Genomic DNA, 23295 nt, shown 5'->3' with positions numbered 1-23295 from the left:
TGTTAATATCTCAAGAACGACTGAAAATTTGAACATGCAGTAAATTGCAAATTTGCTTTACTTTCCGAGCACTATCTGACAATATCCACTTATAAAGATGGGAATAACCCCTTTAATTCCTGAGTATATGGCCAACCGCAGTGTTGGCATTTTCCTCCACACACCTGCTCTGTGTAAGAATCACAGTTACACCACAAATAGATTCACACAATGCAAAGTGCAGACAAACAAGTTATAACATGAATACATGTAACAATCGGCCGTTCCGCCCAACAAGTCAAACATGACAAGTGCAAGACAGATAAACGTCTGCAGACCAGGAGGGGGTGATACATAGTGGCCCTTAAAGGAAAACAGGAGAACACATATAAAATAGAAGTAAAAAAAGGAGCAAATTAAAAAAAAAGGCGCAAATGAAAAATAGGTGAAAAACACCAAAAACGACACAAAAAAGGCACAAAAGCAATAATGAATCCTGCCCTTTGTGTTGTTGCAATTTTTTCACACCGTCTCCAACATTCCAACACCTGTGTGTTCCTAACCAGTCCCCCTGGTGCTCTCCTCTCCCAATCACACAGCAGTGGAGTGCAGTGATCACCAGCCTCTCCTGCTCCTGGCACACTAGAGGTTAATGCTGGGGTATGGCGTAATCTGGGATTATATTTCTATGTGGGCCTGGCTGAGATATAATGGGGATTAGTCTGGACATTAAAGGGAGACACATCAGGGAGAAGTGGCGAAGAGGAAAGTAACATGAAGGATCAGTGAGAATCACAGCGCTATATACCAGCATGGCCGCCGCGCTCAATGGAAAGTACGAGCTCGTGTCACAGGAAAACCTGGAGGAATATCTGAAAGCTTTAAGTAAGAAATCAGCACTTAGTGGAGGATGGAAAAGAAACAAGAGGGGCAACAATAAGGATAGCACCCCCCACTGCCAACCGTACTGTTATAACGTATATTGTCACGGGTGATAATAGTACTGGTATAATGTGATGGGTGATAATACTGGTATAATGTGATGAGTGATAATAATACTGGTATAATGTGGTGGGTGATAATAATACTGGTATAATGTGATGGGAGATAATACTACTGGTATAATGTGATGGGAGATAATATTGGTATAATGTGATGGGAGATAATAGTACTGGTATAATGTGATGGGTGATAATACTGGTATAATGTGATGAGTGATAATAATACTGGTATAATGTGATGAGTGATAATACTGGTATAATGTGATGGGTGATAATAGTACTGGTATAATGTGACGGGTGATAATAATACTGGTATAATGTGATGGGAGATAATATTAGTATAATATGATGGGAGATGACAATACTGGTATAATGTGATGAGTGATAATACTGGTATAATGTGATGGGAGATAATAATACTGGTATAATGTGATGGGAGATAATATTGGTATAATGTGATGGGAGATAATAATACTGGTATAATGTGATGGGAGATAATATTGGTATAATGTGATGGGAGATAATAATACTGGTATAATGTGATGGGAGATAATATTGGTATAATGTGATGGGAGATAATAATATTGGTATAATGTGATGGGAGATAATAATACTGGTATAATGTAATGGGTGAAAATAATTCTAGTATTGTACCGGGTTTAAGCGATAGAGAAGAGCCAGGAAACTGCAGCGTCTGATTTCTCCTACTCCTGCACTGACTAGAAGCACTTCACCTTTATATTAATGGTGCAGGATTCTTTTAGCAGTGCAGGAGTTAGTCTGCTTAGTTGAGAGCTCCAGGGTCCAGGCTAGCACTCATTGTCAGAGCTAGCTTTTGCTGCATGGCTGGTGGTTGTTGTTGGTGGTTATTGGGGAAGGTGTTTGGTGGATTTATCTTGACTGCTGCTAGGTTTTGGTTGTGTGATATTTCCCTTTCTTCTCATTTGGTTTTACCCCATCCTCCACTCCCCGGTGCATTCCTCTGTTGTTTGTGTGAGTTTTATTTTTGGTATTTTTCGTTACCCCGTTCGTATTACCTTGTTAGTCTGGTTGGTGTATTACAGTACACTACTACTCCCCTCATCCCTGGGTGGGGGAAGGATACAGACTGAAGCAGATTCAGGAGCTAAAGCAAGGTACGTGGCCCCGGCGCCTTCACCATCAGAAGTAATCCACAGAACAGGGCAATTTAGGGTGCTCCTTAGCGTTAGGGACAGGGAAGGAGCCCCTGGTCCCGGGACACCTGAAAACAGAGTCGTAACAGGTATAATGTGACAAGTGATAATACTGGTGTAATAAGGTAGGAGGTAATAATACTGGGTTACGTCATTCTTCTAGATCTGAATTTGGCTTTGCGGAAGATCGTTGTACTTCTGCGCCCAGAGAAGGAGTTTATAGTGGATGGGAACCACATGATAATCCGGACACTCAGCACCTTCCGGAATTACATCATGGATTTCACTTTGGGTGAAGAATTTGAAGAAGACCTGGGAGTCATCGATGGTCGGATCTGCAAGGTATAAATGTGTGCGGAAAATGAGCGACCAAGGCGCAACGTTTCATGAGCACAGTGTACAGCAGTCTAAACACTCCCAGTGCACAGATGGGAAAGTTTAGTTTTGGGGAAAATAAAGTGGTTTCCTGAGAAGAGAAACCCAGCAGCAAGTTCAGTAGAAGACTATAACCCTTCACTGACTCCGGGTATCACCACCACAGACTACCAGGGATCTTATCACTGACAACAGGCACACTCCAGACCACCAGGGATCTTATCACTGATAACATACACACCCCAGACCACCAGGGATCTTATCACTGATAACATGCACACCCCAGACCACCAGGGATCTTATCACTGACAACATGCACACCCCAGACTACCAGGGATCTTATCACTGATAACATGCACACCCCAGACTACCAGGGATCTTATCACTGATAACATGCACACCTCAGTCCACCAGGGATCTTATCACTGATATCATGCACACCCCAGACCACCAGGGATCTTATCACTGATAACATACACACCTCAGTCCACCAGGGATCTTATCACTGATAACATGCACACCTTAGACCACCAGGGATCTTATCACTGATATCATGCACACCCCAGACCACCAGGGATCTTATCACTGATAACATGCACACCTCAGTCCACCAGGGATCTTATCACTGATAACATGCACACCTCAGACCACCTGGGATCTTATCACTGATAACATGCACACCTCAGTCCACCAGGGATCTTATCACTGATAACATGCACACCTCAGTCCACCAGGGATCTTATCACTGATAACATGCACACCTTAGACCACCAGGGATCTTATCACTGATATCATGCACACCTCAGACCACCTGGGATCTTATCACTGATAATATGCACACCCCAGACCACCAGGGATCTTATCACTGATAACATGCACACCTCAGTCCACCAGGGATCTTATCACTGATAACATGCACACCTCAGACCACCAGGGATCTTATCACTGATAACATGCACACCCCAGACCACCAGGGATCTTATCACTGATACCATGCACACCTCAGACTACCAGGGATCTTATCACTGATAACATGCACACCCCAGACCACCAGGGATCTTATCACTGATAACATGCACACCTCAGACCACCTGGGATCTTATCACTGATAATATGCACACCCCAGACCACCAGGGATCTTATCACTGATAACATGCACACCTCAGTCCACCAGGGATCTTATCACTGATAACATGCACACCTCAGACCACCAGGGATCTTATTACTGATAACATGCACACCCCAGACCACCAGGGATCTTATCACTGATACCATGCACACCTCAGACTACCAGGGATCTTATCACTGATAACATGCACACCCCAGACCACCAGGGATCTTATCACTGATAACATGCACACCTCAGACCACCAGGGATCTTATCACTGATAACATGCACACCCCAGACCACCAGGGATCTTATCACTGATAATATGCACACCCCAGACCACCAGGGATCTTATCACTGATAACATGCACACCTCAGTCCACCAGGGATCTTATCACTGATAACATGCACACCTCAGTCCACCAGGGATCTTATCACTGATAACATGCACACCTCAGTCCACCAGGGATCTTATCACTGATAACATGCACACCTCAGACCACCAGGGATCTTATCACTGATAACATGCACACCCCAGACTACCAGGGATCTCATCACTGATAACATGCACACCCCAAACCACCAGGGATCTTATCACTGATAGCATGCACACTTCAGACCACCAGGGATCTTATCACTGATAACATGCACACCCCAGACCACCAGGGATCTTATCACTGATAACATGCACACCCTTTACCACCAGGGAACATCTCACTGATAACATGCACACTCCAGACCCCCAGGGAACTTATCACTAATAATCAACACACCCTAGAAACTAAAAGAAATCACTGGAAGTTTAACACTCAAAACAGTTGCCTGTCCAATCATTCCCCATCTGCGTCTGAGGTCTCAGAGCAGCGGGCGCGATGATGTCATTACAACGCGCCGACTGTACTGAGATGTGCAGAGGATCTGAAGAGACCGGAGCAGCAGGGCAACGGGCAGAGGTGAGGTTTTTAAAAAAAATTAATTATACTGTACGGAGCACTATATGAGGCCATTGTACTGTATGGAGCACTATAGGGGGCCATTATATGGTATGGAGCACTATATGAGGTCATTATACTGTATGGAGCACTATAAGGGGCCATTATATGGTATGGAGCACTATGTGAGGCCATTTTACTGTATGGAGCACTATATGAGGCCATTGTGCTGTATGGAGTACTATATGAGGCCATTGTACTGTATGGAGCACTATATGAGGCCATTGTACTCTATGAAGCACTATGTGAGGCCATTGTACTGTATGGAGTACTATATGAGGCCATTATATGGTATGGAGCACTATGTGAGGCCATTTTACTGTATGGAGCACTATATGAGGCCATTGTGCTGTATGGAGTACTATATAAGTCCATTGTACTGTATGGAGCACTATATGAGGCCATTGTACTGTATGGAGTACTATATAAGTCCATTGTACTGTATGGAGCACTATATGAGGCCATTGTACTGTATGGAGTACTATATAAGTCCATTGTACTGTATGGAGCACTATATGAGGCCATTGTACTGTACGGAACACTATCAAACAAAAAAGTTCCAGCAATAGATATCCAAAATCAGGTTAATGGGTGAACGTTAAAACTTTATTTTATTGCAATTCCTTTAAAAACAGGCTGTTAAAATAGTGAGTGAAGGATTAAGTGTTTCGAAAAAAAAGTGTTCTTAGTCATATCCATATCTGTAATCAGTACAAAAGCATGGATGGAGCACTATGTGAGGCCATTGTACTGTATGGAGCACTACGTGAGGCCATTGTACTCTATGGAGCACTATGTGAGGCCATTGTACTGTATGGAGTACTATATGAGGCCATTACATGGTATGGAGCACTATGTGGGGCCATTATACTGTATGGAGCACTATAAGAGGCTATTATACTGTATGGAGAACTATATGAGGCCATTATACTATATGAAGCACTATGTGAGGCCATTGTACTGTATGGAGCATTATGTGTGGCCATTTACTGTATGGAGAACAATATGAGGCCATTATACTGTATGGAGAACTATATGAGGCCATTGTACTCTATGGAGCACGATAAGAGGCTATTATACTATATGGAGAACTATATGAGGCCATTGTACTCTATGGAGCACTATAAGAGGCTATTATACTGTATGGAGAACTATTTGAGGCCATTATACTATATGGAGGACTATGTGAGGCCATTATACTGTATGGAGGACTATGTCAAGCCATTATACTGTATGTAGCACTATATGAGGCCATTATACTGTATGGAGCACTATGTGGGGGCATTATACTGTATGGAGCACTATGTGGGGACATTATACTGTATGGAACACTATGTGGGGACATTATACGGTATGGAACACTATGTTAGGCCTTTATACTGCATGGAGCACTATATAAGGCCATTGTACTGTATAGAGCACTATGTGAGGCCATTATACTGTATGGCGCACTGTGTGAGGCTATTGTACTGTATGTAACACTATATGAGGCCATTGTACTGTATGGAGCACTATGTGAAGCCATTATACTGTATGGAGCACTATATGAGGTCTTTATACTGTATGGAGCACTATGTAGGGCCATTATACTGTATGGAGCACTATGTGAGGCCATTATACTATATGGTGCAGTATGTGGGGCCATTATACTGTATGGAGCAGTATTTGGGCCCATTATACTATATGAAAGGCAATGCAGGGCACCATTATACTATATGGAGGACTATGTTAGGCCTGTTATACTGCGTGGAGCACTATGTGGGGCCATCATACTGTATGGAGCAATATATGGGGCCATTATACTGTATGGAGAACTTTTTGTTACCATTATACTGTAAGGAGCACTGTGTGGGCCCATTATACTGTATGGAGCAGTATTTGGGCCCATTATACTATATGAAAGGCAATGCAGGGTACCATTATACTATATAGAGGACTATGTTAGGCCCATTATACTGCATGGAGCACTTTTTGTGGCGATTATACTGTAAGAAGAGCTGTGTTCGGTTTACAGTTGGAGAATCATAGTGTGGATGGGGTTATCATTCTTTTTCGGGAGGATTGAGGGAGGGGGTATAGTAGGTTCATCATTCCATGCGTATGGAGGGTACGGGTGAGGAATTCACTGTGGGGGTGTCATACTGTGTTTGGGGGCACTTTTTTGTATCATACTTTATTATCTGTTTTATTCAAGGTTTTTTATCCTTTGTTATTTGAAATTTGAATTAGCCCATTGGGCCATCTGCTATCTACTGCTCTTACATAACATATCATATTATTCTACTATTTTATTTTAAGATCTACTAATTGAAATATACTTTGTTCATGTTACAACCTCTTTAAAGTTTGATTCCATATAAAAAAGTTAATCATTTTATTTGATGATAAGGAAAAACTTCCTCAATTGTAGCCTTAATAAATATCAAGATTGGCCCTCGATTTTTATTTTGGCCTCTGTGTATTTGAATTTGACATTCCTGACTTAAAGGGTTATTCTCATCATGATAAAGCGTTACAATTGCAAAGAGGTTGTAAAAACAAACAACTTTACAATTTTAGTTTACAGACCTCCACTGCAATCAGTGTCTAGTATCGGAGCGTCCGCCAGGGCTGTGGGGATACACGGTACCGGGCCAGTTCTTAAAGGGGATATGCTACGGCAGCAGTGACACGGTCCGTACCCCTGGGCGTCAAATAAAAGGGAAATAAAGTTTGTAAAAGTTAGTGTTCGCGACACCACCTGTGGTATTCAACAAATAAGAGATGTTAGCCTACGCTGCTTGATGAGACCACTGGGGCTGATGGTGATGCAGCAGTGTTGTTACAGCTCTCCACAGGTAGAGCTACACCCCAGGGCAGTGATGGTGTTAAAGGTGATGATGGTGGTTGTAGTGCAGGAATGATTGGAGGACACATGGACTGTAGCTTCTTTATCTTTAATTGTAGGTGCAGTCCGGAACACAGGTACAGGTGGTATTGGAAATCTGGGGAGCCTGGAAGCAATTCAGAATCCCCCTAGCCAGGTGGGGTTGGAAGCCTCCCTACTGCTCTGTTCTTTAGGTTCTTGCTGCCTTAAGCTCTCTTCAAGCCCCTCTCAGTCTGTCCTTTTGGTGGAAAACTACCCGCATGGCAGGCAGCTTGAGCCTTGTCCAGGTGTCACTCCCTCATGGTAACTCCGGGCTCTCTAGTTTGCTTGCTTCCTCTTCCTTCACTGTCTCACACTCACTGACTAACCCAGCCTCCAGACCAGACCTTATTAGCGAAGCTCCCCTGAAACCGGGTTTAGAGCTCCCCCTTCTGGTCTGGAGTCAGGAAAGTGTTGCATGCTAGTGTTACCTGTTAGGGGGATCCCTTCTTGCTTCCAGGCATGGCATTATCCCCTGTGAGGGAGGCATTGCCACTATGGCATCGGACTCCTGGGGTGCCACAGTATCATAGGCTTGGAGGGCAGCGCTTACAAGCTCTTTGCTATAGACTTTATAGTATTCTAATATATGAGTTCTTTTTCTAATCTAAAACCTCAGTAGTCAGGTTAAGTTGCCATGTTGGCACTTTGCAATATATGTATCTGTATAAGGCCGGTTTCACACGTCAGTGGCTCCGGTACGTGAGGTGACAGTTTCCTCACATACCGGAGACACTGACACACGTAGACCCATAAAAATCAATGCATCTGTTCAGATGTCATTGATTTTTTGCGGACCGTGTCTCCGTGTGCCAAACACGGAGACATGTCAGTGTTCGTGGGAGCGCACGGATTACACGGACCCAATAGAGTCAATGGGTCCGTGTAAAACACGGACCTCACACGGACGTTCTCCGTCTGGGGTCCGTGTGCGTGCAGGAGACAGCGCTACAGTAAGCGCTGTCCCCCCCACATGGTGCTGAAGCCGCGATTCATATGTTCCCTGCAGCAGCGTTTGCTGCAGAGAAAATATGAATAATAGTGTTTAAAATAAAGATCTATATGTCCGCCGCCCCCCCACCCCCTGTGCGCCCCCCCGCTGTTCTGAAAATACTCACCGTCTCCCTCGTTGGCTGTCACTCCTTCCTCTCTGCCCCGCGCCTCCTACTGTATGCGGTCACGTGGGGCCGATCATTTACACTCGTGAATAGTCGGCTCCGCCCCTATGGGAGGAATATTTACATATTCATGACTGTAAATGATCGGCCCCACGTGACCGCATACACTAGAAGCCGCGGCCAGACCAGGAAGCAGCGAGGGAGGCGGGTAAGTATTTTCTGAACAGCGGGGGGCCGCACAGGGGGTGGGGGGGCGGCGGACACATAGATCTTTATTTTAAACACTATTATTCATATTTTCTCTGCAGCAAACGCTGCTGCAGGGAACATATGAATCGCGGCTTCAGCGATGCAGGGTACCACACACGTGGGTACCACACGCTCCGTGTGGTACCCACTCGCCATACGGGCCGCACACATGGCCTATGTGAGTTCCCAGGCACACGGACACGGATAACTCCGGTACCGATTTATTCCGGTACCGGAATTATCTGGACGTGTGAGACTGGCCTAATGTGTATATGTCTAATGTGTCTATGGCTGCATAATGTCAGAAAATAAGAAACGGTCTAGTGATTACAGCACTTCCAAGAAGTATAAAAGACCGAAAAAAATGGAGGCAAATCCAACAGTATAAATAATAATAATAATCTTTCATTAGAAACTTAGTCTGATAAAACAAAGGTGATGCATCCCAAAGGGACCTCACCAATCCAGGAAGAAAATTAACATAGGAAAAATGCATTCAAAATCCCAATGAAACATATCAGACTCAAAGCTGCTTCTAAGGCTTTGTTCACACGTTGCGTTTTTTTAGTGCAGATTAAAAGATGCATTTTACCGTAGTACCAACAAAAGATATAAGATTTCAGAAATCTTATGCACTTGCTCGTTTTTTTTTTTCCTGATTAAATTGGAAAACTGATGCGTTTTTTTAAAACTGCAGCATGTCACTTTTTTCAGCGTTTTTTTTCACCCATAGAAAGCAATGAGTAAGTTCAAAGATGCAGCAAAAATTGTTGCCATGATGTTGCCAGTGCAGCGCCCCCACTGCCGCAGGGCCGAGGGGTACCCGGTACCGGGCCTCTGAGTCTCTGCTCTGAGGTTGTCACGGTGGCTAGGCCCCGGTCTGTGACCCTGCCGAAGGGCGCACAGTATCTGATAGATGTGGATGGTGGTCGTGGTGCGGTGTGGTGCCGGTCGCAGTAAATAACGAGGACACCAGGTTGCAGTCTCTTTACCTCTTTACTGAAGATCTCTGGGTCCTCAGTCCGGAATACGGTTCACCAGGCCGCGCAAGTCCGGCCGGTCCGATGGCACCTCCAGAGTTCTCTTCACAGGTGGAAATCTGTGCCTTGCTGCTTGCGCTATGTGTTGTGGTCCTCCCCTGCTGTGCTTACGGGATAGTACCCCACAACTGTTGTGTCTGTTTCTGATGTTCCCTCACAACTCGTTCGGATGATGTTCTTCTCCTCCGTCCCTCCCTGATGTTCTGGTTAGGACGGCACCCATATGACGAGTAGGCTCGGAGCTCTTCCGGGACTCTAGAGTCGCCCCTCTCCTAGTGCGCCCCCCATGTCTTCATAGGTGATGTATGTGAGACAGCCCGCCTGAGACTGACTGTCCTGCCGTTGGTTTGAAGTATTGCTTGAAGCTAGATATATAAATACTTCCTCGGCGTTCCGGCCGCCGGTTGTGCGCCTCAGTAGGATGTTGCCTCGGTCTTACAGCACGACTCCTACTGGTATTTCTCCTCTTGCTTTGATCTCGTTTCTCACTCAGCACAATCTATCTCGCTTCTGATCCTTTCTTAGGGCACCGCCGCTATGCTGAGCAGGCACGGTCCCGTGACGTTCTTTCTTGTAGCCAGGCCTCTGTCAGGGTCCCAAACCTGACAGGGACCCTACCGAATCTTCCCCCACAACACCCTCTGCCACAAGGTGTTGCCTGGTTCCAACCCAGTCAGCTTTCTGTCCTAACTTCCTGCCTGACCCCCAGTTTACCCACAATGGTGAGGAGTGGCCTAATAAATAGCACCCTTAGCTCCCCCTGGAGGCCCGACTGTGAAATGTATTGGTGTATGTGATACCTGGTCAGATGAACTCCTTCAGTGCCATCAGACGTACCATAGCTCCCCATAGTGGCGGAGCCACAGTACTGCAACGACCAGGACTCTGGGGCGCTGCACCAGCAGGATGTAAAACCCATTTATTTTTGTTATTTTCTCAAGTTTATACCAAAATGTCTCCATCTCTTCACCTGAGAATGGATGTTATTATTTAATTATAGTGCTTTGGAACAAAGCACTATACTGTTATTCCATCGTGGTAAACTTCTTATTATTATTCAGTCCACAGTTAATGCGGCCCGAACCGCTTCACTCACAGACTCCAGTGAGGTGTCATTTCGAAGCCAGCGTCCCCAAGAGGTGTGCTAAGTATTTTTCGTGTCGATCGGATTTGTAGTTTTGGCGCAATTTGCGTTTGAAAAAAGTGTTTCAATGCATTTCAATAGGGAAATTTTCCCAAACGTTTATAATGGGCCTGATTTCTGAGGCAATTTCTAAAAATAACTGCCACCTGGCTGATTAGCTCATTGATATGCGCAGTCAGACTCAGTTACTATGCCAACGCCTGCTAACTGTACCAAGACACAGTTTTGCCAGATAATATCAACTCTTAAAGTGACCCGCCCACCAAATCGGATCCCGAGGTGCGCAGCCCGCCAAATCGGACCCAGGGTGGCGCCGCCCGCCAAATCGGACCCAGAGTGGCGCCGACCCGCCAAATCGGACCCAGAGTGGCGCCGACCCGCCAAATCGGACCCAGAGTGGCGCCGCCCGCCAAATCGAACCCAGAGTGGCGCCGCCCGCCAAATCGGACCCAGAGTGGCGCCGCCCGCCAAAACGGACCCAGAGTGGCGCCGCCCGCCAAAACGGACCCAGAGTGGCGCCGCCCGCCAAAACGGACCCAGAGTGGCGCCGCCCGCCAAAACGGACCCAGAGTGGCGCCGCCCGCCAAATCGGACCCAGAGTGGCGCCGCCCGCCAAATCGGACCCAGAGTGGCGCCGCCCGCCAAATCGGACCCAGAGTGGCGCCGCCTGCCAAATCGGACCCAGAGTGGCGCCGCCCGCCAAATCGGACCCAGAGTGGCGCCGCCCGCCAAATTGGTGCCAGAGTGACCCCGCCCACCAAATCGGAACCAGAGTGGCCTCACCCCTTTAGGGGCTACAACTACCAAACCAGCGCCTGAGGGGCACCCAAGTGTGAAAGTCTTGCAGGGGCAGCCCGGGCACCATTCCAAAGCACTATCTGTATTTCCTTCAGGAAATACCCATCTAGTTATATTAGTGATTAGGTTCTAAAGTAAAGAGAATCCACAGTAAAGACCCTCAATGGGTAATAAACAGTAGATGCAAATAGTTACTGTGATCACAGCAAAGTCCACAATAATGACACAGATTAAATAATGGGTGATGTCTGCCTAAGGGCTGTCCCACACATCCAGATAATTCCGGTACCGGAATAAATCGGTACCGGAGTTATCCGTGTCCGTGTGCCTGGGAACTCACGTAGGCCATACGTGCGGCACACGTGTGCCGCCCGTATGGCGAGTGGGTACCACACGGAGCGTGTGGTACCCACGCGTGTGGTACCCTGCATCGCGCTGAAGCCGCGATTCATATGTTCCCTGCAGCAGCGTTTGCTGCAGAGAAAATATGAATAATAGTGTTTAAAATAAAGATCTATGTGTCCGCCACCCTCCCACCCCCTGTGCGCCCCCCCGCTGTTCAGAAAATACTTACCCGCCTCCCTCGCTGCTTCCTGGTCTGGCCGCGGCTTCTAGTGTATGCGGTCACGTGGGGCCGATCATTTACAGTCATGAATATGTGGCTCCACCTCCCATAGGGGCGGAGCCGACTATTCATGAGTGTAAATGATCGGCCCCACGTGACCGCATACAGTAGAAGGCGCGGGGCAGAGAGGAAGGAGTGACAGCCAACGAGGGAGAGGGTGAGTATTTTCAGAACAGCGGGGGGGCGCACAGGGGGTGGGGGGGCGGCGGACACATAGATCTTTATTTTAAACACTATTATTCATATTTTCTCTGCAGCAAACGCTGCTGCAGGGAACATATGAATCGCGGCTTCAGCACCATGTGGGGGGGACAGCGCTTACTGTAGCGCTGTCTCCTGCACGCACACGGACCCCAGACGGAGAATGTCCGTGTGAGGTCCGTGTTTTACACGGACCCATTGACTTTAATAGAGCTAGAAGTCCAGAACTTTATTTAGCTGCTGATCACCCGCTGTCATCGCTGGATCGGTGTGTGTGACACCGATCCAGCGATGTGTTCACTTGTAACCAGGGTAAATATCGGGTTACTAAGCGCAGGGCCGCGCTTAGTAACCCGATATTTACCCTGGTTACCATTGTAAAAGTAAAAAAAAAACACTACATACTCACCTTCTGATGTCTGTCACGTCCCCCGCCGGCGGCTTCCCTGCACTGAATATGTCAGTGCCGGCCGTAAAGCAGAGCACAGCGGTGACGTCACCGCTGCTGCTGGCGCTGACACATTCAGTCAGTGCAGGAAGCTCTCGGCGGCAGCGCATATCCCTGTGGACGCCGGGGGACGTGACAGACATCAGAAGGTGAGTATGTAGTGTTTTTTTTTTTACTTTTACAATGGTAACCAGGGTAAATATCGGGTTACTAAGCGCGGCCCTGCGCTTAGTAACCCGATGTTTACCCTGGTTACCCGGGTGCTGCAGGGGGACTTCGGCATCGTTGAACACAGTTTCAACGATGCCGAAGTCATTCCCCTGATCGTTGGTCGCTGGAGATAGCTGTCTGTGTGACAGCTCCCCAGCGACCACACAACGACTTACCAACGATCGCATCGCTGGTCGTGATTGTTGGTAAGTCGTTTAGTGTAACGGTACCTTTAGTCAACATTAACAGAAATAAACACTTGAAATAGATCACTCTGTGTGTAATGACTCTATAGAATATATGAGATTCACTTTTTTTAAAATTTAACCCCTTTACCCCCAAGGGTGGTTTGCATGTTAATGACCGGGCCTATTTTTACAATTCTGACCACTGTCCCTTTATGAGGTTATAACTTTGGAACCCTTCAACGGATTCCGATGATTCTGACACTGTTTTCTCGTGACATATTGTACTTTATGTTAGTGGTAAAATTTCTTCGATATTACTTGCATTTATTTGTGAAAAAAACGGAAATTTGGCGAAAATTTCAAAAATTTTGAATTTTTTTAAATTTGAATTTTCATGCACTTAAATGACAGAGATATGTCACACAAAATACTTAATAAGTAACATTTCCCACATGACTACTTTACACCAGCACAATTTTGGAACCAAAATTTTTTTTTGTTAGGGAGTTATAAGGGTTAAAAGTTGATCAGCGATTTCTCATTTTTACTACACCATTTGTTTTTTTCAGGGACCACCACACATTTTAAGTCACTTTGAGGGGTCTATATGATAGAAAATATCAAAAAGTGACACCATTCTAAAAACTGCACAAGGTGCTCAAAACCACATTTAAACAGTTTATTAACTCTTCATGTGTTTCACAGGAATTTTTGGAATATTTTTAAAAAAATAACATTTAAGTTTTTTTTCACAAAAAAATTATTTCAGATCCAATTTGTTTTATTTTACCAAAGGTAACAGGAGAAATTGGACCCCAGAAATTGTTGTACAATTTCTCCTGAGTACGCTGATACCCCATATGTGTGGGTAAACCACTGTTTGGGTGCATGGCAGAGCTCGGAAGAGAAGGAGCGCCGTTTGACTTTTTCAACTCAGAATTGACTGGAATTGAGATCGGAAGCCATGTCGCGTTTGGAGAGCCCCTGATGTGCCTAAACAGTGGAAACCCCCCACAAGTGACCCCATTTTGGAAACTAGACCCCTTAAGGAACTTATCTAGATGTGTTGTGAGAACTTTGAACCCCTAAGTGTTTCACTAAAGTTTATATGCAGAGCCGTGAAAATAAAAATCTTTTTTTTTCCACAAAAATGATTTTTTAGCAGCTTTGTATTTTCCCAAGGGAAACAGGAGAAATTGGACCCCAAAAGTTGTTGTCCAATTTGTGCTGAGTACGCCGATACCCCATATGTCGGGGTAAACCCCTGTTTGGGCGAACGGCAGAGCTCGGAAGGGAAGGAGCGCCGTTTTACTTTTTCAACGCAGAACTGGCTGGAATTGAGATCAGACGTCATGTTGCATTTGCAGAGCCCCTAATGTGCCTGAACAGTGGAAACTCCCCAATTCTAACCCTAACCCCAACCCAACATACCCCTAACCCTAAGCACACCCCTAACCCCAACACACCTCTAACCCCGACACACCCCTAACCCTAATCCCAACCATAACGATAACCCTAACCACACCCCTAACCTGAACACACCCCTAACCCTAATCCCAACCCTAACCACACCCCTAACCCAACCGTAAATGTAATCCAAACCTTAGCCCTAACCCTAGCCCTAAACTTACCCCAAACCCTAGCCCTAACCCTAACCCTAATGGGAAAATGGAAGTAAATAATTTTTTTTTATTTTATTATTTTTCCCTAACTAAGGGGGTGATGAAGGGGGATTTGATTTACTATTTATAGTGGGTTTTTATAGCGGATTTTTGTTTGGCAGCTGTCACACGCTAAAAGACTTTTTTTATTGCAAAAAATAGTTTTTGCGTCACCACATTTTGAGAGCTATAATTTTTCCATATTTTGGTCCACAGAGTCATGTGAAGTCTTGTTTTTTGCAGGACGAGTTGATGTTTTTATTGGTAACATTTTTTCATCGGTTTTATTCCGATTTTTGTTAGGCAGAATGAACAAAACCAGCAATTACAGAATTTATTTTTGGGGGGGGCGTTTATACCGTTCCGCGTTTGGTAAAATTGATAAAGCAGTTTTATTCTTTGGGTCAGTACGATTACAGCGATACCTCATTTATATCATTTTTTTATGTTTTGGCGCTTTTATATGATAAAAACTATTTTATATAAAAAATAATTGTTTTTGCATCACTTTATTCTGAGGACTATAACTTTTATATTTTGTCGCTGATGACTCTGTATGTCGGCTTGTTTTTTGCAGGACTAGATGACGTTTTCAGCGGTACCATGTTTATTTAAATGCGTCTTTTTGGTCGCGTGTTATTCCACTTTTTGTTCGGCGGTATGATGATAAAGCATTGTTTTTTGCCTCTTTTTTTTTTTTTTACGGTGTTCACTGAAGGGGCTAATTAGTGGGACAGTTTTATATTTCGGGTCGTTACAGACGCGGTGATACTAAATATGTGTACTTTTATTGTTTGTTTGTTTTTTTATTTACATAAATAAATGTATTTATTGGAATAATATTTTTTTTTCTTTATTTAGGAATTTTTTTAAAATTTTTTTACAGTGTTTTTTTTTTTACTTTTTAACTGGGACATCACCATATATTGTCAGATCGCTGATCTGACACTGTGCACAGCACTGTGTCAGATCAGCGATCAGACAGGCAGTGCTGCAGGCTTGCTGGCGCCTGCTCTCAGCAGGCACTGACAAGCCACCTCCCTGCAGCCCCGCGGCCATCTTGGATCCGGGGGCCTGCAGGAAGGAGGTAGGAGACGCTCGGTACAATGCGATCACATCGTTCCGATGCTTCCCTGTGCCGCCGGAACACTGCGATCATGTTTGATCGCAGTGTTCCGGGGGTTAATGTGCCGGGAGCGGTCTGTGACCACTCCTGGCACATAGTGCCGGATGTCAGCTGTGATAATCAGCTCCCCCCGTGAGCACGGCTGATCGCCCATGACATACTATCCCATCGGTGGTCATACAGGCCCAGCAAACTTCAACGGGAAAGTACGTCAGATGTCAGAAAGGGGTTAAGATGTGAAATAAATTAACTTTTTGATGATATTCTAATGTTGTGAGAAGCATCTGTATATAAAATACTTATCTGAACAACCCGGAAACTTGTGAGGACCTTGTCTCATCTTTCCAGGTTGTACAGATGAGAATTTTACAAAGCACCAATTACTATGACTGCCATCTCCCATCCACCATATTATTTGCCTGTTTCCATGACCTTTGTTCATTTTTTCATCTTGATACAACCCTCCAGGATTGCATAGGATTTGGTCCATTGTGCTGGAAATATATGTATATATTTTATAATATATTGTGTGTGTATGTACAGCTGAAGCCAGAAGTTTCCATCCACTATATAAAGACACATCTGCAGGTTTCTATCAACATCAGAATAAACTTTTCCCGATTTAGGTCAGTTAGGATTACCATAATTATTAATATTTGCCACATGACAGAATAATGAGAGAGAATGATTATCAGTATTTTTATACTTACTGAAAAGTCAAAGTTGCCATACACTAAGATTCCTATGCCATTAAATAATTCTGCAGTGCCCATGTGTTTGGAAGCTTCTGATTTTTGGCATATTGTACCACATGTGTGCACATTACTAATTATAGGTCAATATAGATTTCATGTTTTAGGGCTTTGGCGGTTAGACATAAACTATTGTTAACATGTTGTGATTTGTCTATATAACCATTTTTATGTTTCTTAATAGTTTTGAACTGTAGGTGTTCTGTCTGTTTTTTTAATATAATTTTAATATTAATTTAATAATAAAATAATAATCTTTATTTTTTACATAGCGCTAACATGTTCCGCAGCGCTTTACAGTTTGCACACATTATCATCAATTAATAAACTCATAATATTACACTGGTGATCCATTTGCTGTGTTTTTACTGCAAATTAGTGTATGTGCCCACGATCCGGAACTAGCAGCGCTTAGGCCGTAGTGTATGTTCGCGGCGTCTAAAGCGTTTCCATCTATTGAACCGTGCGGAATCACCGCGTCCAGTACATTGTATGGGTGAAATTTCTCTTGTGGAGACTCGCATCTCCGCAAGAGAAATAGACATGCTGCGCTCTGGAACCTCGGGCGTCGGTGCACACATAGCGGGCAATGGATTTCTTGAAACTACATCCACTATGCTGTAACATCCGGACGCTGCGGGTTGGATGCTGCAGATATATGCAGCGTCCAACCCGTAGCGTTTACTGATCGTCTGCACGTACCCTTATATGTGTTATATGTGTAATAAAGTTACCATATTTTGCGGACTATAAGATGCAGCCCAAATTTTGAGGAGGAAAATCATTTTTTTAATCTGTCAAATGGGGGGTCTGTCTTTATAGCCCAAATTTAGCTTACCAGGGAGGGGGGCTGGCAGTATAGCAAGGCCACAGGAGGTAGGGAGGCTCACGGCGGCAAGAGTGGGGCGATTCTGCGGGCGCTGGGCGGAGGGGCATCCAGGCGGTGGGCTTCATGACAATGTTGGTGGTGCATTATTTGTATCGAGGTAAAATGCAAATAGCGGGTAATGACTATTCAGTGACGCGGATCTGGCAGCACCTCCAATTGCAACATGATGGGGGCTGACAATATTTCAGACTATTACACATAGACTGACAGACCACACTCCCATATACCCCGCACACAAGTGGAAAATAGAACATCGCCCATCACATACACTCATCTGATTTTTTTTTGTTTTAATAAAATAAGGCTTTTGTCCTATCGGCAGCAACATGTTCCCTCTTCTGTGTGATCAGCTGTTACAACCTCCCACACTCACTCATCCGTGTCTCCAGCAGCAACACAACCTTATTATTCATCTGAGCCTTGTGTTAATGGCTAAAAATACAAAACCTATACAATTAATAAGACGTAACCTGCGGATAACACAACAGTGCGGCGGACTGACGCCTAGTGGCGCTGCACAATACAGCTCATATCCACCACATCCTCCACACTGCATTACATCGCCATCAGCAGGACACAAGGAGTTCTGCAGCGACATTTCACCGCCCCGTGTCAGGTGATTAACACCTTTATATAATCACGGGACAAGTTTCCAAACTGTATTTTCTATGAAACGCTGCAACAATTGTGCAGCCACACTCTGATTTATACTGAAAGTGGTTCGAGCAAAATTAATCTAATAACCGGTTCCCTTATACTTGTACGTAATAATGTGGTGCACAGAGATCATGTCCCCTGTCTTCTGTGGTATATAGAGGATGTGTCCAGTGTGGTATATAGAGGATGTGTCCCGTGTGGTGTAGTATATAGAGGATGTGTCCCGTGTGGTGTAGTATATAGAGGATGTGTCCCGTGTGGTGTAGTATATAGAGGAGGTGTCCCGTGTGGTGTAGTATATAGAGGATGTATCCCGTGTGGTGTAGTATATAGAGGATGTGTCCCGTGTGGTGTAGTATATAGAGGATGTGTCCCGTGTGGTGTAGTATATAGAGGATGTGTCCCGTGTGGTGTAGTATATAGAGGATGTGTCCCGTGTGGTGTAGTATATAGGGGATGTGTCCCGTGTGGTGTAGTATATAGAGGATGTGTCCCATATGGTGTAGTATATAGAGGATGTGTCCCGTGTGGTGCAGTATATAGAGGATGTGTCCAGTGTGGTGTAGTATATAGAGGATGTGTCCCGTGTGGTGTAGTATATAGAGGATGTGTCCCGTGTGGTGTAGTATATAGAGGATGTGTCCCGTGTGGTGTAGTATATAGAGGATGTATCCCGTGTGGTGTAGTATATAGAGGATGTGTCCCGTGTGGTGTAGTATATAGAGGATGTGTCCTGTGTGGTGTAGTATATAGAGGATGTGTCCCGTGTGGTGTAGTATATAGAGGATGTGTCCCGTGTGGTGTAGTATATAGAGGATGTGTCTCGTGTGGTGTAGTATATAGAGGATGTGTCTCGTGTGGTGTAGTATATAGAGGATGTGTCCCGTGTGGTGTAGTATATAGAGGATGTGTCCCGTGTGGTGTAGTATATAGAGGATGTGTCTCGTGTGGTGTAGTATATAGAGGATGTGTCCTCTGTGGTGTAGTATATAGAGGATGTGTCCCGTGTGGTGTAGTATATAGACGATGTGTCCCGTGTGGTGCAGTATATAGAGGATGTGTCCTCTGTGGTGTAGTATATAGAGGATGTGTCCTGTGTGGTGTAGTATATAGAGGATGTGTCCCGTGTGGTGTAGTATATAGAGGATGTGTCCCGTGTGGTGTAGTATATAGAGGATGTGTCCCGTGTGGTGTAGTATATAGAGGATGTGTCCCGTGTGGTGTAGTATATAGAGGATGTGTCCCGTGTGGTGTAGTATATAGAGGATGTGTCCCGTGTGGTGTAGTATATAGAGGATGTGTCCTGTGTGGTGTAGTATATAGAGGATGTGTCCCGTGTGGTGCAGTATATAGAGGATGTGTCCCGTGTGGTGCAGTATATAGAGGATGTGTCCCGTGTGGTGTAGTATATAGAGGATGTGTCCCGTGTGGTGCAGTATATAGAGGATGTGTCTCGTGTGGTGTAGTATATAGAGGATGTGTCCTGTGTGGTGTAGTATATAGAGGATGTGTCCCGTGTGGTGCAGTATATAGAGGATGTGTCCCGTGTGGTGTAGTATATAGAGGATGTGTCCCGTGTGGTGTAGTATATAGAGGATGTGTCTCGTGTGGTGTAGTATATAGAGGATGTGTCCTGTGTGGTGTAGTATATAGAGGATGTGTCCCGTGTGGTGTAGTATATAGAGGATGTGTCCCGTGTGGTGTAGTATATAAAGGATGTGTCCCGTGTGGTGTAGTATATAGAGGATGTGTCCCGTGTGGTGTAGTATATAGAGGACGTGTCCCGTGTGGTGTAGTATATAGAGGAGGTGTCCCGTGTGGTGTAGTATATAGAGGATGTGTCCCGTGTGGTGTAGTATATAGAGGATGTGTCCCGTGTGGTGTAGTATATAGAGGATGTGTCCCGTGTGGTGTAGTATATAGAGGATGTGTCCCGTGTGGTGTAGTATATAGAGGATGTGTCCCGTGTGGTGTAGTATATAGAGGATGTGTCCCGTGTGGTGTAGTATATAGGGGATGTGTCCCGTGTGGTGTAGTATATAGAGGATGTGTCCCGTGTGGTGCAGTATATAGAGGATGTGTCCCGTGTGGTGCAGTATATAGAGGATGTGTCCCGTGTGGTGCAGTATATAGAGGATGTGTCCCGTGTGGTGTAGTATATAGAGGATGTGTCCCGTGTGGTGTAGTATATAGAGGATGTGTCCCGTGTGGTGTAGTATATAGAGGATGTGTGGTGTAGTATATAGAGGATGTGTCCCGTGTGGTGCAGTATATAGAGGATGTGCCCCGTGTGGTGTAGTATATAGAGGATGTGTCCCGTGTGGTGTAGTATATAGAGGATGTGTCCCGTGTGGTGTAGTATATAGAGGATGTGTCCCGTGTGGTGTAGTATATAGAGGATGTGTCCCGTGTGGTGCAGTATATAGAGGATGTGTCCCGTGTGGTGTAGTATATAGAGGACGTGTCCGGTGTGGTGTAGTATATAGAGGATGTGCCCCGTGTGGTGTAGTATATAGAGGATGTGTCCCGTGTGGTGTAGTATATAGAGGATGTGTCCCGTGTGGTGTAGTATATAGAGGATGTGTGGTGTAGTATATAGAGGATGTGTCCCGTGTGGTGTAGAATATAGAGGATGTGTCCCGTGTGGTGTAGTATATAGAGGATGTGTCCCGTGTGGTGTAGTATATAGAGGATGTGTCCCGTGTGGTGCAGTATATAGAGGATGTGTCCCGTGTGGTGTAGTATATAGAGGATGTGTCCCGTGTGGTGTAGTATATAGAGGATGTGTCCCGTGTGGTGTAGTATATAGAGGATGTGCAGCGCCCCAGAGTCCTGGTCGTTGCAGTACTGATGCTCTGCCGCTAAGGGGGCTACGGTACATCTGATGGCACTGAAGAAGTTCACCTGACCAGGTATCACAGACACCAATACACTTCACAGTCTGGCCTCCAGGGGGAGCTACGGGTGCTATGATTAGGCCACTCCTCACAACTTGGTAAAACTGGGGGTTAGATAGGAAGTTAGAGGAGAAGCTGACTGAGAATTGAACAGGCAACATCCTGTGGCAGAGGGTGTTGCGGGGAAAGACTCAGGGGGGTACCTGTCAGGGGTGGGATCCTGGCAGGGACCTAGCGAACAAGAGAGAACGTTACGGGACCGCGCCTGCACTTCCTTGCGGCGGTACCCCAAGAAAGGACAAGAAGCGAGGTGCATTGAGAAGAGTGAGAAACGAGATCAAAGCAACAAGGAGATAAGCCAGTAGGAGTAGTGCTGAAAGATCGAGGCAACATCCTACTGAGGCGCGTAGCCGGCGGCCAGAACGCCGAGGAAGTAATTGACTCCAAGTATTACTTCAAACAGAGGCAGGACAGTTGATTATAGGTTGGCTGTCTCACACAAATCACCTATGAAGACATGGGGGGCAACAGTGGGAGAGGGGCGACTCTAGGGTCCCGGAAGAACTCCAGGCCTACTCGTCATATGGGTGCGTCCTAGCCAAATCACATGGGGGACGGAGAAGAACATCAGGATCAGTTGTGAGGGAACATCAGAAACAGACACAACAGTTGTGGGGACTTTCCCGTGGTGCTCAGCAGGGGAAGACTGCAACATTCAGACGCTAGTTGGTAGGCACCGATTTCCACCTGCAAAGGGAACTCTGGAGGTGCCATTGGACCGGCCGGTCTCAGCCAGCTCAGTTAGCAGTGCTCTGGATTGAGGATCCTGAAGCCTTCAGTAAAGAGGTAAAGAGACTGCATCCCTGTGTCCTCGTTATTGATTGCGCCTTGCACCCTGATTGCGCCTTGCACCCTACACCGAACTGTTATTTCTTTATTGGACACCCCCCTTAGCAGGATCACAGGCCGGGGTCTAGCCACCGTGACATCGACAGAGCCAGAAGAGAGACCCAGCGCTGAGGATTGTGTGGCCCTGGCTGTGGGGGCGCTCCAACTTGGCGTCACGAACAGGATCTAGTTAAGCCCGAGGATCGGGTCATGTGTGCCTTGGAACTGTGATTGAATTGTGCTTAGACTGTGCTTTATTGAAAGACTGTGCATTGCCCTTGCCGCCGAAAGTTCCCGCCAAAACCCGCCGCCATTGCAGCGCCACAGGGAGCGCAGAGGAAGAAGAAGGGCATGCCATGGAAGGAGACTACCAAAGCGGCACCGATAGTAGTGACCGCCCCCTCCGACTCCTGCTGCGAGGTGACGACCTGCCGAGCAGAAGAGGAGAACCGCCCCCTGATTTGGAACGGCGGGAACAAGGTGAAGAGGGAGCTCGACCTTGGAGAAATGGCGGAGCCAGGTGCATGCGTTGCCGCCGAATGCCGGACAGCGATGATGATCAGCAAGTGCCCGAACGGCGGCGAAGTGATCCCGGCTTGCCCTCCCCCGCCGGAGGCGGACCCGCATCCACCGCGGCTGAAGGACCTGAACCCCTTGGAGCCGCCGGTGGAAGAGCCGAGCCTACCTATTCCGACCACGGAGCCAGCAGACGCGGAGCCATGGAGAGCGGAGCCACATCGGGAGGCCGCCTTGGAGGAGCCGCGGTCCGGGCTGCAGCCGATTCCAGTGTCCTTGTCAGCGGAGCGGATCGACACCGGTGGAATCACATCAGGCGCAGGTATGAAAGGCGTCCCTACTTCCCCGGCCAA

General features: G+C 46.1%; 1 protein-coding gene across 2 annotated transcripts in view; it reads left to right on the top strand.

The window, feature by feature from the left end:
• The window catches only part of RBP5 (retinol binding protein 5), a 47340-nt gene that overhangs the window by 11376 nt on the left and 12669 nt on the right, over window positions 1-23295 (top strand). Inside the window, exons 1-2 of one of the 2 annotated variants that reach the window (XM_077257024.1) lie at window positions 716-864; window positions 2319-2497. In XM_077257024.1, the coding sequence (XP_077113139.1) occupies window positions 792-864; window positions 2319-2497 (252 nt within the window). In that variant the 5' untranslated portion in view covers window positions 716-791. Of the gene's footprint in view, window positions 1-715; window positions 865-2318; window positions 2498-23295 lie in introns of those variants that run through there. The other variant, XM_077257025.1, reaches the window with a different exon arrangement.

The sequence above is a fragment of the Ranitomeya variabilis genome, chromosome 4 (assembly GCF_051348905.1).
Source record: "Ranitomeya variabilis isolate aRanVar5 chromosome 4, aRanVar5.hap1, whole genome shotgun sequence".
Classification (NCBI taxonomy): Eukaryota; Metazoa; Chordata; class Amphibia; order Anura; family Dendrobatidae; genus Ranitomeya; species Ranitomeya variabilis.
The sequence above is the reverse complement of the archived record's forward strand: the minus strand, read 5'-3'. Positions and strand labels throughout refer to the sequence as shown.